The 15,625-nt window shown below is 46.4% G+C and overlaps 1 protein-coding gene across 3 annotated transcripts in view; it reads right to left on the bottom strand.

Annotated features, from left to right (window-relative positions):
- Positions 1 to 15,625, bottom strand: part of TULP4 (TUB like protein 4) — a 192,075-nt gene that overhangs the window by 18,258 nt on the left and 158,192 nt on the right. For all 3 annotated transcript variants that reach the window (XM_054570169.1, XM_054570170.1, XM_054570171.1), the window contains 3 exons: positions 14,157 to 14,323; positions 5,979 to 6,203; positions 4,781 to 5,015 (listed from right to left, as the gene is read on the bottom strand). In XM_054570169.1, the coding sequence (XP_054426144.1) occupies positions 4,781 to 5,015; positions 5,979 to 6,203; positions 14,157 to 14,323 (627 nt within the window). The remainder of the gene's footprint in view (positions 1 to 4,780; positions 5,016 to 5,978; positions 6,204 to 14,156; positions 14,324 to 15,625) is intronic.

Here is a 15,625-nt window from a genome sequence, read left to right as displayed (position 1 = left end):
TGTCTTGCCTTCTGTTGTAACTGCAGGGATGAAAACAACTCCAGAGACTCAATAAATACTTCCTGAGGAAAACAAGGCCTTTGCTCTGCTGCCTGGCTCCATCCCATGCCGCCTGCTGCAGAATCCTGGGGAGTGGGGGTGGGCACTGGTGAGCTAAGGCTCCCAGGGGATCCCCATGAGCAGGCAGGGCTGAGAACCACTTATCTAAGAGCACAGTGAGGACCTCTCCACAGAACCGACGTAAAGGGGGCAAAGGGTGACAGGTGAGACAAGGCAACTGCTCTCTGAGCGCACGCCCTGAGCCCTGCTTGTCTGTCACCTGTCATCAGCACAACGCACCATGTCAGACCCACAGGCGGGGAGGCCAGGGCTGGTGCCCGATGTGCCTCTTTGTTCTACAGTGGCAATGTCATCAATTTATTATGGAAATTCTGGAACAAATGTCCAAATTGTACAAAAATATAAATTGGGATGGCTGTCGAAGAACCCAAGTTTGCACTAAACTATGTGGGGTCTCACGTCCCAATTTTGTCAGTTTTCAAGAATATGCTTATTTCATCTGGTTGAACTGAAGGCTTTTCAAAATAGGTGACCTGAATCAGATATATTATTAGAATTTTAAAAAGTCTTTAAATGCAGTTTTAACTGCTTAAAAATATTTAAAGTTCTTTCCTAGTCTCCTCAGGCCACCATAACAAAACACTGCATATCTGCGGCTTAAACCGCAGCGTGGGAGGCTGGGGGCCTGAGAGCCGGTGCTGGCACCGCAGGCCCTGCTGAGGGCCCTCTTCCTGGCTGCAGGTGGCGGCCTTCACACTGTTCTTGCATGGTCTTCCTTAGAGCACGTGGGCAAAGAGAGATCTCTCCTTTTCTTACAAGGCCACCAATCATACTGGACGGGGACCCCATGCTTACAGTTTCATTTAACCTGAATTACCCCATAAAAGCCGTACCTCCAAATAGAGTCATATTGGGGGTTAGAACTTCAACATATGAAGTTGAAAGGACACAGTTCTGTCCAGAGCATATTGCCCCTACTTCTCCCTCAAATCCAGGACAACTAACAGCCTTGTTTCATCTCCTCCTATATGGATAGGTAAGAATTTTCCAAATCTTCGAGTTCTAGTTCCTTTTAACAATTCCTTCTTCAATTTGTCTCCTTCCTGTCTCACTTTACTGTAAGCAGTCAGGAAGAACAAAGCAACTCTTTCAGAACTACTGAGAAATCTCTACAGTTCAAAATCCAATTTCATTGGCTTGCAAGTTTTACCTTCCACAAAACCCCAGAATACAGTTCAGCCAAGTTCTTTGCTACTTCATAACAAGGATTATCACTTTCCTCCAGTGTCCAATAACATGGTTCTCCTTTCTGTCTGAGTCTTCACCAGAAACTTCCCTAGTGACCATTGTTCTAGAATGCACGTGAAAACTCTTCATTCCAGCTTCCTTTACCCATGACCCAGTCCCAAAGCTGCTTTCCACCCTTTTAGGTGTTTGCTACAGCAGCACCCCACTTCTCAGTATGAAAATCTGTGTTAGTCAGGGTTCCCCAGAGAAACAGAACAAATAGGAGAGAAACATCACACACATACACACGGACAGGGAGGGCGCGAGAGAGAGAATGTGGAAATGGCTCCTGCGATGACACAGGCTGATAAGGGTGCCTACAGGGCTGGGTTCCAGGCTCACAGATACACATCTTCCTGCTCTGGGCTCACACGGCCTTTCTTTGCTGTGTGCATGTATGCGTGGAGAGAGAAAGAGATCGTTTGCTCTTCCTTTTCTTTTAAGGCCACAGATTCTACTGGATTAGGACCCTACCCTTATGGCCTCATTTAACCTTAATTACTGGCTAAATGCCTTGTCTCCAAATATAGTCACACTGGGGGTTAGGGATTCAACATGTGAATTTTGGGGGGCGGGAAGGGGGACATAGTTCAGTCCATAGCAAGCTCTGACAAAAGATTCCTTTTGAAAATTTGTAGGTTTTTGCCAAAAAATTTATTGGGATTCATGCTATTACAAAAATACATCCTGGGTAATTTTGAGGAACACATTTGCTGAGTTACCTGGAGGATTCTGATAACAGTGGAACTCACACATAAGAGAGTAAGTCACGTGGGCACCCACTAAGTTGCAGACTTCTAAGCCCCAGCCCAGCCCTGCCAAATGGAGGGACGTAAGGGGCAGGCCTAGAGCATCCCAGGTGACCTGCAGGGATATGAATGTTTGACTTAATCAGGTTGTCCCCGCGAGGAATTCCTGGTTTCTGTCCTGGCTAGTGTGGCTCAGTGGATTGAGCACCGTCCTGCAAACCAAAGAGTCGCAGGTTCCATTCCCAGTCACAGCAAGTGCCTGTATTGCGGGCCAGGTCCCCAGTAGGGGGCGTGCGAGAGGCAACCACACACTGATGTTTCTCTCCCTCTCTTTCTTTCTCCCTCCCTTCCCTTCCTTCTCTAAAAATAAATAAATAAAATCTTTAGGAAAAAAGAAAGAAATTCCTGGCTTCTCAGAGGCTGGAATCTTATCCTCCCCTGAACCAGTTTCCATATACCATTCAGTTGGCAATTAGTCATATTCTGCCTTGTGACATGTTTTCTATTTTTGTCTTGAGGTATTTAAATCTTGACTTTTTTATTGAATTTTCTAAATGCTAGGCTGTCTTATCATGCAAAGGGGATTACTGTTTGAGAGCAGACACCTGGCATTCCTTCACGACCACATGAGACTCAAGGACCATGTACAAAGAGCACTGAATGCGTACAGTTGATATGCTCTGCTTTACAATGTTTCTGTTCTTTTAATTACAAAAATAAAACCTCTCTCCCCACCCAAAGACTGTTAGCAATCGAGTCAGGGTGTGTTTGGTGTGAGCTGATAAAATGAACACTGAGGAGGAGGTGCTGTGGCGGTTGGCCAAGGCAGGCTCCTATCCCGGCCTTCATGCTGGACGGCACACCTGCCTGCTGCTTCTGCCCAATTTTTTAGTGGGAGCGTATGCACCCATGGGGACAGAGGAAGGCGCTTCATAGCAGCTCCCTTCAACACCTAATGCAAGTGTAGGTTTCACGAAATTGGACACATGAGAGGCACCTTAGCAACAATGACACTGGATGAGAAGGTGTGATGCCTGCTCTGGTTCATTACCTTTCACACATCCTTCCCCTTCTCTGGTCACTTCTAACCATCAACCCTCCTCAGTTACCTCTAGTCACCCCTGGTTTCCCTTCTTCCTCCGTCCCCTAAAACCACATTTTCCTTTTAAGTTCACATCCACTGCCCTTCTGGTTTTCTCACTTTGCTTCCTTCCTTCCAAGTCCCCCCTCCCCTCTTCTCCACCTGCCTCCCTACCAGCCTCCGTTTCTTCTACTCAGCCTCCCTGTTCTTGGTACTTGTTCATCACATGTGTCAGAAGGAAAACAAAACAAAACAAAAAAACCCTGGCTGGTGTGGCTCAGTGGATTGAATGCTGGCCTGTGAATCAGAGGGTCGCCGGTTCAATTCCCAGTCAGGGCACAGGCCCGGGTTGCGAGCCAGGACCCCAGCAGGAGGCATGCGAGTGGCAATCACACGCTGATATTTCCCTCCCTCTCTTTCTCCCTCCCTTCCCCTCTCTAAAAATAAATAAATCTTAAAAAAAAAAAAAAAAAGACAAAAAACATCAAAATCCCAAGTGAGCCCACTGCACGTGACACCATGATAACTCTGGTCATACCACACATCACAGTGGCTTCAGGGACACAGCGAGGAGCAAAGGCCAGTCTACTGGGAGGGAGAGTAAATGGGAGTTCAGAGGTGGAAAGAGCGAGTGTAAAGTAATGCAAACAGACCCCATTTAATTTGTGTTGTTTTTAGGCCAGGCGCTTGCCAGGCCCCAGGGACACAGAGATGCCCCGGTTCCTTCCCCCCAGGTCCTCAAGGTTTAGGGGAAGACAGAGCCCCAGGAAGACTGCTGTGTGCCTCCCAGGATCCCAGCAGCTCAACGGACAGACGACAGGCACAGAGGACAGTGCCGCTCATTCTGCTGTTGGTGCTGAGCAAAATTTCACAGGGAGTGGCAAAACGTTTGTGTTGGTGCACATGCAAGCCTCGACAGTCACTGGCTAAGGACACTGGGCAGGCACAGTCAGTCCAAACAGAAAAGACAAAGTCCTTCCCTCTGGAGGCTCACAAAGCAGAATTGCAGAGACATGTGTGCAGTGAGCACCTGGAGGACACCTGAGTAATGATGCTCAGGTAGAGGGGAGGATTCTATAAGGAACGACTTGTTCACCAGGCAAGATCTTTACAAATGAGCAAGGAATGTTCCCTGGTAACCACGTAAAAAGCAGTCCCCAGTCGATTAGTGAGGGACAGAAGCAGGACTGCAGCAGAAGGCTGAGGAGCAGGCTGACGGTTTGGGGGTTTTAATTCTTCATTCGTGGGGGTAGGGGACAGAGACTGACCTCTCTTTGGGGTGCAGGGCATCTCAACAGCACATCCAGGCGCTCACTGAACACCCTCCTCGGGAAGGGGCAGCTATCACTCCAGAGCCCTGTGCCAGCTTCCCCTTCACCGAAAGCCCCAACCACTGCAAGCCTCATGGAAAGCTGTTAAATGCCCCATCAAAGAGTACACTTCCAGAATCATTAACTTCAATAGGATTTTGGAAACAGAGTAGCTCTGAGGAGGTTCCATGCCAGCCCACACAGGCTCGCATTCCAAAAATGGGCATTCTCGTTGCATGGGTTGTCAGGAACCACACCTGACGACTGGGTCGTCAGGCGGGGAGGGAGCCCACCTGATTTGCTATCCGTTCGGGGGTCCATGATGACAAACTCCGGCCGCAGCTTGCTGATGCGCCGTCCCTTGAGGATGGGCACCAGCCCACCCAGGTACTCCAGGTAGAGGGTGTAGCATGGGCCGCCGACCTCTGGGTCGTCCTCCGTGCGCTTCATGGTGCAGTGCAGGCGCTCGTTGCCAGCCGAAGGGTAGCTGACAAAGTCCCGCATGTTGTTGGGATCTGGAATCGGGGGCTGGAGGTAGGACACGAAAAGAGAGGAGAGCGTGTCAGCTCACTGGCTACTCTGTCAGAGAGCACTCCCGGCAGCCTCACTGGGGAAGGCTAACTACTCGGGATGAAGCCGTAATTTATAAGGCTGGGCAGACGTCACAACGTCCTGGGAGGTTTTAAAAAAACACCTGACCAGGAGGATCCCAACTGAGACAATGAAATTTGAATCTCTGGGGGATGGGCCTAGGCACGTGTATTTTCTGAAAACTCCTCAGGTATTCTAACGTGCAGCTGGGTTGAGAATTATTGGTGCAGAAGCAAGATTGCAAAGCAACTTGAAAAAAAAAATCACCTAAGATTCTAAAACTCTGATCAGGTAAAAAGTAAGCGATAAGTCAATTTAATACTTAGAAGCAGAAACAGAATACAAAGAAAAGAATGCAGAAAAGAACCTAAGGTTAAAAGGAAATGACCTAAGGCTAAAGGTGTGGACGTGAACAGCCCCTGGCAGATACATACCACAAACTATCGTAAAACACAGAGCAGTTTTCAAGTTACAATCAGGATACAGAAGGCCGACAGCCCGCGGCTGGGTGGGGGCTGCTCCTCCTCAGCACAGTGGTGAGGATGGCGGGCCCTAAAAGGGGGCTGGGGTTCGATCCTGGCCATTTCCAGACGTAGCATGGAGAAAGTTACACAATAATGGCAGCATCTGCCAGGAAGTCAGGGTTGAATCAGACAGACTGACCATCGGGATGGCACAGCAGCCAAGCCCGGAGCACTGCCTGTGCCATGAGAAAGCTAATGCCACCGCACGCGGCGAGTCTCGGGGGCACACGCCTTCTCCACCCAGACTGTCTTGTCAAGGGGAGACACCTCTGTGCTCTTGCCCTGGGATTTTCAGCCGTCTTCCCTGTCACTGCCCTCCTCTCTGCAAGGCTGGGAGGGGGAGTTGGAAGGAGGGAGGAAGGGAGGAAAGCGCTACCTTGATGGTAGGGATGAAGGCAGTGGAGAGGTAGGAGCAGAGGCGGGGGGGCAGGGCCAACTTGCTGACATCCTTGTCTTCTCGCAGGGCGCTGGCGATGGCCTGCTGGCACAGCAGCTGCAGGCTGGACACCCGGTGCTCCACACGTACCACGTACAGGGCTGGCCCTGACGCCATCAGCAGCCTGGAGTCCCGGTGGCCCCAGCAGATGGAGATGATGGGGCGCTGCCAGGAAGTGAGGGGAGACCACGTGTAAGCTTTTGCTCTTTTAAGCAAAGAAGGTCATGCACACTTGTCTCAAGCAAAATAAAGTGACCTAGTAGTTTTTAAGAATAATTGATTTTAAAAAGTATAAGAGAGAATGCTTAAATACTGTATTATGAAAATTCAGTACTTTCATTGAAAAGTGGTTAGATCCTAGGCCAGAGTACAAAGAGAGTATTGGAATAGTTTTATAAAGTTCTTTTACATGTATTATCTCATTTAATTTGGTGCCACCAAATCTAACGCAGCTCTGTATAACAACGTTTCCACCAGAAGATGTAATCAGCTTGGGGTTCAGTCATCCGTATTCCTTACTGAAGCTGTGATTATCTGGATCCTCAAGTCACCGGCGGTGGTTCCTATAGCTTGGGCAGGGGATGAGGAGGGGGACGAGGGGACCCCTCCCTTCTGTCCTGACAGGCAGCGTTTCAGAGTCAAGTCAACACTGGATTTGGGGAAGGAACTGCGTGACCTGGGGCATTACATAAGCCCTGCAATCTACTTTCTCATGAGTCAGCAGGAGCTGTGAGCAGTAAAGGAGGTGAATGATGTCAAAGTGCTCCTGGAATCGAACCCACAGACGCTGAGCTGCTCTTACTCTTCGCCATCCTGAGCTGACGGGGCCAAGAGAAGGTGGAGAGCTACCTGGACGGGAGAGACAGAGGAGAGCGCAGCTCCTGAGATGGCCTTTCTAGGGATATGTGGCCACCACTTGCTTTGAAAAGTCAGGCTGACATACAAACGTACACATAGAAACTACTCGTACCAAAAAACTCAAAGCTCAGGGGAGCCATATAAGTGAGATCAGCCAAGGAAGAAAAAAAGTGAAGGGCTGTGATGGAGAAGCAGTGAGAGAATTTGTTCATTCTGATCCAGACAGATGGAGTTCTAATTTAATGAGGTCTTGAGGGGTTTCAAAGATCAGAAGTGGGGATACCAGACACCAGATCTTTTATACAAGTGACAGATAGAGACAGAATTTTCACAACACTTTAGTGACAAATATCAAGATAAAAGGAACACATGAAGACACTTGCTTAAAATAGCCCCCAGGGTCAGCTAATCCTGGTTTCAACTTCAAAATAAACTGCCAGGCTGAGGCTAGTCCAGCTCCCACGTCCATCAGAGGGGCTGGGCAGCGCGGTGTGGGAGAGCCAAAGCCCCTCGAGGACCGGGGGAGCCCGGTGCTCAAGTCTGGGGGCTTCCAGAGCACTTCCAAGAGGGGCCTCCTTACAAGAGGATCCCATACAGAGGATAGACCCCATAGAGGGGCCTGTTAATTTGGAGCAAGACTACTTGTTGCTGAAAACAGTGCAGACAACACATAAAAAATGGGTAAAAAAATTTTTTCGGTATCATCAACCCCCATGAGTGTAGATCAGGATAGAGGTTCTATTAGTACTAAAATCATGATTAATCTTAAAGACATAACCACCACCCCCAGTCCCAACCCTCTGCCTTCTAAGATATTTACAGCCTAGAGCTCTGGTAACAAGGAACATTTTTCAGTTAGCACAACCTCATGGGTGGGAACTAGCTTCAGGAATACAAGATGCTCCCCGCCCCCCGACGCCCGCCCGCCGCAACTTCCCATTACTCTGAGTCCCTCTACCTGCTGTGCCAACGGTTACAGGCAGGGACCACACATATTCGTCCTCAGTTCCCCACCCAACCCCGCCCCACTAGTTCTGCTGTTCATAGTAGCCATGTCTGTGAGGTAGCTGCATGTTTTGGAAGGGTCTTATATAAAACTTTCACTATGATAAGTGTGTATCTCATATCTTTGTACAAAGAAACTTAAGCCAGGTATACAGATCTTCCAACTGGATAAAGACCCTGTTACATTTACAAATATTATCACTACCTATTGAGGCAGGAGATAGTCAGGAAGCAGGAAACTCCAGAGGTGTCCCAGGGCTAAGATAAAGAACATGGATGAAGGGCGGAGACCCTGTTCTAAGACTGGTAGTTTCTGCATCTAGAATAGCATTGAATCCTAGTGAATCAGGAATGCATATGTGCAGAAGATGCTACCTGACCCCTGCTTCATTATAATAGCATTATAATAAATTAGCATTGTGGGAGACCCACCCTAAGTAATAAAAGCCGTCTAGCCCCTGAGTTCGGGGCTGCTGCTGCTGCTGCTGCTGCTGCTGCTGCTGCTGCTGCTGCTGTTAGGCTCCGCTCCGCTCCACTCTGCTCAGAGTTGGCCTGCTCCCATGTTCTGTGTGGCTTAATAAATCTACTTTTTCTTGCATTCTGCTACAAACTCTGTGTGTTCGATTCAATTTTTTGTCTGCGATCACCAAGAACCTGGTTACCTGTGCCCATCTGTGACACGATCATAGCAAAAATAATGACGTCTTAAAAACTTGCCGCATTCCAATTGCACCTGAAGTTATATTAATAAGCACATGTTACTCATTTAATCCTCCCAACCCTACCACGCAGGTCCCACTTAACATAGGTGGGGCAGACGCTGACAAGTGAGGAACAGTGTGCGGACACAGGCGGGAGAGCTGGCTCCCCCCTCCTTTCTCCCCAGTGGGCGCTCATCTTACTGCCGCTCACGTGCATATGCTGACACAGCCAAGGAAACCTCTGTGATGTCCCACTAAAGAACTTAACTGCCCACCACAGACAGATGAATCCAAGTTCTCCCTTCAGTCTCTCCTTAGTCCTATCAGTCAGGCTATTTTACTAAGAAACAAGCCAAACCATGTGTCTGTAGAAAAGGCAAACAGACCAGAGGGGAGAGAGGCTGCACAAACAGCAAACGGATAAGGCCGGGAATGATTCATCTCGGCAGAAGAGAAGCCACAGGCCCCGGGCCCACAGTGGAGAGGAATCGGCTAAGCAGCTGTGAGGCCCGCGCATGACAGCAGGGGGCGCGCCTGGAGGGCGAGGGAAGGCTGTGCCGCCACGTACTGCACCGGGCGTCACGGAGGGAGACACAGCTCTTCGCAAGGAGTAGGGAAAGGACTTGAAAGGACTGAAAGCTGGGACCAGCAGAGAAGAGCTGAAACCGTTTAGCCTGGAGAAGTGAATCCTGCAGGGCCTCAAAGGAAAAACTGCTGTCTGCGGCACAGTCACCAGGAAATGCCGTCTCCTAAGAGCAGGACAAGGATACCTAGTAAAGCGCTCTGGGGCAGAGCATTCACTTACTTGCCCAAGCCAGCGACAGTTTCCTCCAGTATGGGGTGTGGGGGCTGCTCATTTAGTTTAGTTTTTATAGCATGTCTTCCCTGCATGACAGTAAGGTATAAAATAGATAGTGGTACCTTTGCCATAACTAAGGTTGTGTTAGAAAAATAGGGAAGAACCCCCAGTAGAAGGGCATGTTTAATGCTTGTGAGCACGTGCAAAGGAGGAAAACTGTCCAGAATAGTGCACTGTCAAACTAAGCTGGTGGCTGGTCACCAACAAATTGTGTTGGTTTGGCCACCAACTAAGTTACAGTAATACAAACTAGCTTGAGATTCACTGACCCAAACCTCAGTTTTAAAAGGATATACCATTTTGTATTTTGTATTTTGTAAGCATATAACCCGGGGAAGGACTTTCTCATCTCTTTACAACAAACAGGAAAAGTACACCTATGGCAGCTTCGTGAGAACAGGTAGAGTTAATCCTCAACAAAAGGAGGCAAACATACTTTTTCTAAAGGATTCTCCTTCAAGAGCACAGAAGTCTATGACCATAAATGCAATCCTTTATTTGATTTTTCAGTTCCCACACCTACCTTCTTCTTCCTTCTCTCTTAATTTATTTTTATTTATTGATTTTGAGAGAGAGAGAGAGAGAGAGAGAAACATCGACTTGCTGCTCCACCTATCCAGGAGCTCACCGGGTGCCTTCTGCACGGGCCCTGACAGGGCGACCGAGCCCACGTCTTGGTGGGTCAGGACGATGCTCCCACCAACTGAGCTACCTGGCCAGGGCCCTTCTCTCTTAATTTTCTACCCAAATACCTTACATCAATAAATGAACCTTATAGAATATAAAGTGAGCTCTCCCACTTGCCTTTAATGCAAGAAAAAGTTTATAAAACTAAAACAAAATGGAACAAAACTGATCAACCAAACAACAACTCAGACCCATATTAACTGATGTCAGCAGTTTCAGTCCATAGTGCTAACTCTGAAAATCTGTGTCAGATTATCAGATGTGCCTTTATAGATAGATTGGCACAGATACCAGCTAATGAGATAAATTACAGGATTTTAAATTACAGCAGGTAGGCAGAAAAGGAAAATAAATTATAGTACATTTCCGTATAAGAGCTTCAGCCACAGGCATCGCTGAGAATCCAGTTTAAAAGTTGAAGCTGCCACGAGTTTGTGCCTGGCAACGGCTTTGTACACAGTAACCTACAATCTAATTAACTTGGAAATTCATTATCCATTCTAAACTGCATTTCTTTTTTATGAACAGCTCAATAAACTGTCTAACTTCTTTCCTGCTATAAAAATGTCTGTGCCTCTGGACTCCTTGAATAGCATAGCACAGATAACGTGATTTTAGAATCATTCCAGACAAGAGTAAGTTGGTGCTATATATAATTAATATTGTACTTGATTTTTAATAGCATCATTATTTAACTTTACATTATTGAAGCATTTTTTCCAATGGTTGAAATGGGCCTTCTAGTGAAAAAAAAAGATCAATCATTTACTGAAAATGCTGAGATACTGTATGGATATTTTGCCCCAAAGGAAGATAAGCCGAGCTCCTCTCTTATCCCCAAACCCAGACAATATAAATAAAGGCCCATGACACTTTCATGTCACAGTTGATGCGATCTTTTGCAGGGGTTAGGCCATTGAGGCCTTATTATGCTCCAGGCACAGTAAAGATCCAAAAAAAAAAAAAAAAAAAAAAAAAATTAAGAAAACGTGGTCTTTGACTTCAGGCAGGTAAGGTAAGTAGACAGGAAAGTGTAACACATGCTAGAGGTATTAAGTACCCCAAGGGTTCACAGGAAGAAGGGTCAAAATTGCTGGGCAGGTTTACTAAAGAACGTGACTGGTCTGGCATGGAGGAGGGCGGCTTTTCCCAAGCCGAGATGGCAGGACAGGACCCTCCCTGCGGTGGGACCAGGACGCAGCCAGGAAGGGCGCCCTGAGTCGGAGAGAAGAGCAGATGGTGCTGCGGGCACTTGTGTGCTTCAGCACCACGACTTACAGATATCCTAATAAACCCAAAAGCCTTGTTACCTCAGCAAGAGCTGGAAACTCCCACCCTCTCCTTCTTGTCTTCCGTTTAGGCCATACATTGGAAGCTGGAATGAGACCTGATTGAGAAGGGCACCTGGCCTACTGGTTCAAAAGACCAACAGGAAAAATGAAAAAATGCATATGTTAACGGCTGTCCATCCATCAACCCCACTGAATGAGTGCTCGCTGAACACCCCCGATGTTCCAGCAATGCACTAGCAGGAAGCTCAGACGGTAAACAAGGTTAGCCTCCTTCAGTACCAAATCTGCAGGGACTCCAGTACCTACGCTGATTTTGCCACACAACCTTGGCCTCACACTAATGGCCTCTACGCAACTTCGCATTAGCTCTTCCCTGGTTTGTTTGCTTCGTCACTTACAACTACTTCACTTCTAAAATAGGAATAGGAATTTGCATTTCTTATCCAACCACAAATTCCCATCCTGTTTTCACCACTTCTCCTGAACATGCTTTTTCGTGACTTGACATGCCCTAGTCTCAGGTCATAAAGCATCTACCTACCTACCCACCCAGGTTTTGTAACATCCCTAGTACTTCCCTAAATCTTCTATGTTTTGTCTTTCTGCTGTATTAATATCCCAATCCCTAATTTTAGGCTGTCTGTACCACTTCTGCCTCTGGGGAAGGCCAAGAAGGCATGGTCAGCACTGACTCACTTTCAAATCGCCATCTCAAGCTTTGGCTGGGACTTAGCTTCGGCTTACTGTCTTGACAGGTTCCTGAGCTGTATTTCTGTGCACTGGCACTTAGAGCTTAGAGCTCAGTGCCAGCAACACAGCAGTCCCTCAAAACGTGTTTGCTGGGTACTTGAGTAAACAAATTCTGCTTATTTGCCCACAGAGGATACTGCATTGTCAAAAGATACATTTAAATACTGTAACTCAATAACAAAAGAACAAATAATACAACAAAAAGTTGGCAAGGGTCTTGAAGAGACATCCCTCCAAAGAAGCACAAATGGCCAGTAAGCAGATGAAAAGCATATGAAAAGGTGCTCAACATAATTACCAGGGAAATGCAAATCAAAACCCTACACCCATGAGGATGGCTACTATAAAAAGAACACAGAGCCCTGGCCAGCGTGGCTCAGCTGATCGGGCATTGTCCTGCAAAGCCAGAGGCTGATGGTTTGATTACTAGTTGGGGCACACGCCTGGGTTGTGGGTTTCATCCCCAACAGGGGTACGTATGAGAGGCGACCAAGAGATGTTTCTTCCTTGCATCAATGTTCCCCTCCCTCTCTTTCTCCCTCCCTTCCCCCCTCTCTAGGATCAATAAAAGAAAAAAATATTTTAAAAACGCAGGAAATAACAAGTGTTGGTGAGGATGCAGAGTAGAACTTAAGCACTGTTACTGGGATTGTAAAATGGTGCAAATGCCATGAAAAATGGTATGGTGATTTCTCAAAAAAGTTAGAACTAGAGCTACCATATGATCCAGAAAGCCTACTGGGTATTTATCCAAAAGACTTTAAAGTAGTGTTTCAAAGACATATTTGTATACCTGTTTACAGCGGTATCATCACTAATAGCCAAAAGGTGAAAGAAACCCTTTGTGTGTGTGTGTGTGTGTGTGTTTATATTTATATAAATATATGTATATATTTATTTATATACATGTATGTATATTATTTATATATGTGTTTATATTTATGTATTTTATGTATCTATAAATATAAATATATTTATATATTATAATGGTGTATTATTCAACCTTAAAAAGGAAGGAGATTCTGACACAGGCTATATAACGTGGATGAACCTTGAGGGCATTATAATGGGTGAGATAAGGCAGTCACAAAACGACAGACACTGTATGATTCCAATTATATGAGGTATGTAGAGTAGTCAAATTCACAGAAACAAAATGGTATAAAGTTCAGATTTATGAGATGAAAAAGTTCTAGAGACTGGTTACACCACAGTGGAATACACTTACCACTACTAAACGGTACATTTAAAAATGATTAAGGTAGTAAATTTTATGTATGTGTATTTTACTATAATTTTAAATAAAGAAAATATGTAAGTAATTAACGCCTGCATCTAATTACAAAATATCCCTACCTGGTACACCTGCCTCTCTGATGAACTGGGTAAGGTTAGGACGTAAGTCCCTAGTTTACCATCATCCCCATCACTTGCAGCTCTCTCTCCAGTACGCCCTGCTGAGGACCTACTGTAACTGACCGAGACAAGAAAAGAGCTGGTCTGAAGATTTCCGGAACATAAACACAAACAGAAGGCGGTTCACCGGTGCACACTTTCTTAAAGACCTTTAAGCTTTTAAACATTGTTTAACAATAGCTGAATTGAACTATAAAAGTATATCACTGACATAACAAACATAAAATCTGAGTGAATAAGCAAAGATTCACCATTTACTTCTGCACGCGTCTGATTTCTCTCCTTCAGACTGATGATCGACACCAGGTCACTCTGTTTACTGTCCACTCATTTGCTTGGGCAATGAAATAAGGAATTTTGGTTAAAAGACAAAAATGTCTTTCTTCCTACTTTTCCTGGTTCATATCCCATAATTTAAAGTCAACATAAGATTAAAAAGATTAAAATCTGCCAAAGACAATCACAGCGAGTACAACCAGCTCACAGGCACTCACGGGGGCCCAGGGGCACTGACACAGGGCGCCGCAGCACGCCCTGCGCGCATCCGTACCTGCACAAGCGTGTCCAGTGTGAAGATGTGCTCCCCACGGACGTTGTAGAACTTGACCATGGCGCTCTTCAGGAGAGGGCCGTTGGGAAGGTCGCCAAGCTGGGTCTGCCGTTCCATACCAGCAACTGCCAGGAGGTCTCCCTGCGTGCACCACTGGGCCACCACCTCTGAAATCACAAAGAAGTGGCTGGCCTGAAGACGTGACCTGCTCTGAACGTTCACTTAGGTAGTTTAAAAAACAGAGATGCTGAGCCAATATAACAGTGGTTCTTCCCTTTTCTCTCTTGAAGGCATTAGCTACCTCTCTCTCTGAAGACAACAGAGACTCTATTAAAAACAGATGTTTATTACTTGGTTAGGAACTGCAGTTCCCTTGAAACATAACTAAATCAGGCAAAGATCACATATGATAAAGCTGGCATGTTAAATATCTATCTCTAATGCCAGCATTTCCATAATAGGACTTGCAGAAGTCTGGGAGAGCAGGTAAGACAAATCAAGAGCAAAGCCTAATTTTATACTCATTTGAATTCTGTGTACTACTGGGTAGATAATGCTGAAGTAAAGGATACATCTACATATGAAGGCCCTACTCTCATTAAACAGTTGATGTGGTGGGGCTTAGAAAAGAAGATAAATATTTCTGCTGGGTGCTGGCGCTGTCAGAAATGCCTACACTGGAGATGCAGGCCCCTCCTCTACCCTTCAGTGCCTACGAGAAATGGCTCTCAGAATGGTTTGCCTAATCCCAGGTGAGCCCGTTACTTAGCCTTGCTGGTAAAACAAGCTGTTAGCACTGTTTAAGATTCACAGCATGGCTCTTCTTCCTTAGGACCCTTCCACTGTATGTGGCTTACACAGAGTTCCCTGAAGTCTGGAACATAGCGGCCCCTTCTGCAGAATGACTGGACAGGGCCATCCATGGCAGCGGGGTCTAGAATGCGACAGCTCTTAGGCTCTAACAGGACACACATGGTCATGGCATCTCTCCTATTCACAAGCAATACCGATACTGACATGAACACTGGCCATTCTGAACTGAGGTTACTGAGGCACGTAACTTCCCTTGAAGACTGGACAATAACCCTGGGACAAGACAACTCTCCAGACCCAGGGAAGCCAGAGTTTGCTTGTCAAGTCAGCCACAGACAGAAACTAGAGACAGAGCTCTGGCTGGTGTGGCTCAGTGGATTGCATGCTGGCCTGTGAACCCAAAGGTCACAGGTTCGATTCCCAGTCAGGGCACATGCCTGGGTTGCAGGCCAGGTCCCCAGTTGGGCGCATAACAGATCAATGTACCTCTTGTATTTCTTCTTCTTCTCTTTCTCCCTTCCTTTCCTTCTCTCTAAAAGTAAATTTAAAAAATCATTTAAAAAAAGAAAAAAAGAAATAAACTAGAGACAGAGGTAGCAGAGGGCTGAGTGGAAGTAGCTATAGACAAGTACCAAATGAAAAAACTACAACTTGAG

This window comes from Pteronotus mesoamericanus, unplaced genomic scaffold (assembly GCF_021234165.1).
Source record: "Pteronotus mesoamericanus isolate MK-2021 breed Mesoamerican mustached bat unplaced genomic scaffold, CSHL_Meso_final contig_20, whole genome shotgun sequence".
Taxonomy (NCBI): Eukaryota; Metazoa; Chordata; class Mammalia; order Chiroptera; family Mormoopidae; genus Pteronotus; species Pteronotus mesoamericanus.
The sequence above is the reverse complement of the archived record's forward strand: the minus strand, read 5'-3'. Positions and strand labels throughout refer to the sequence as shown.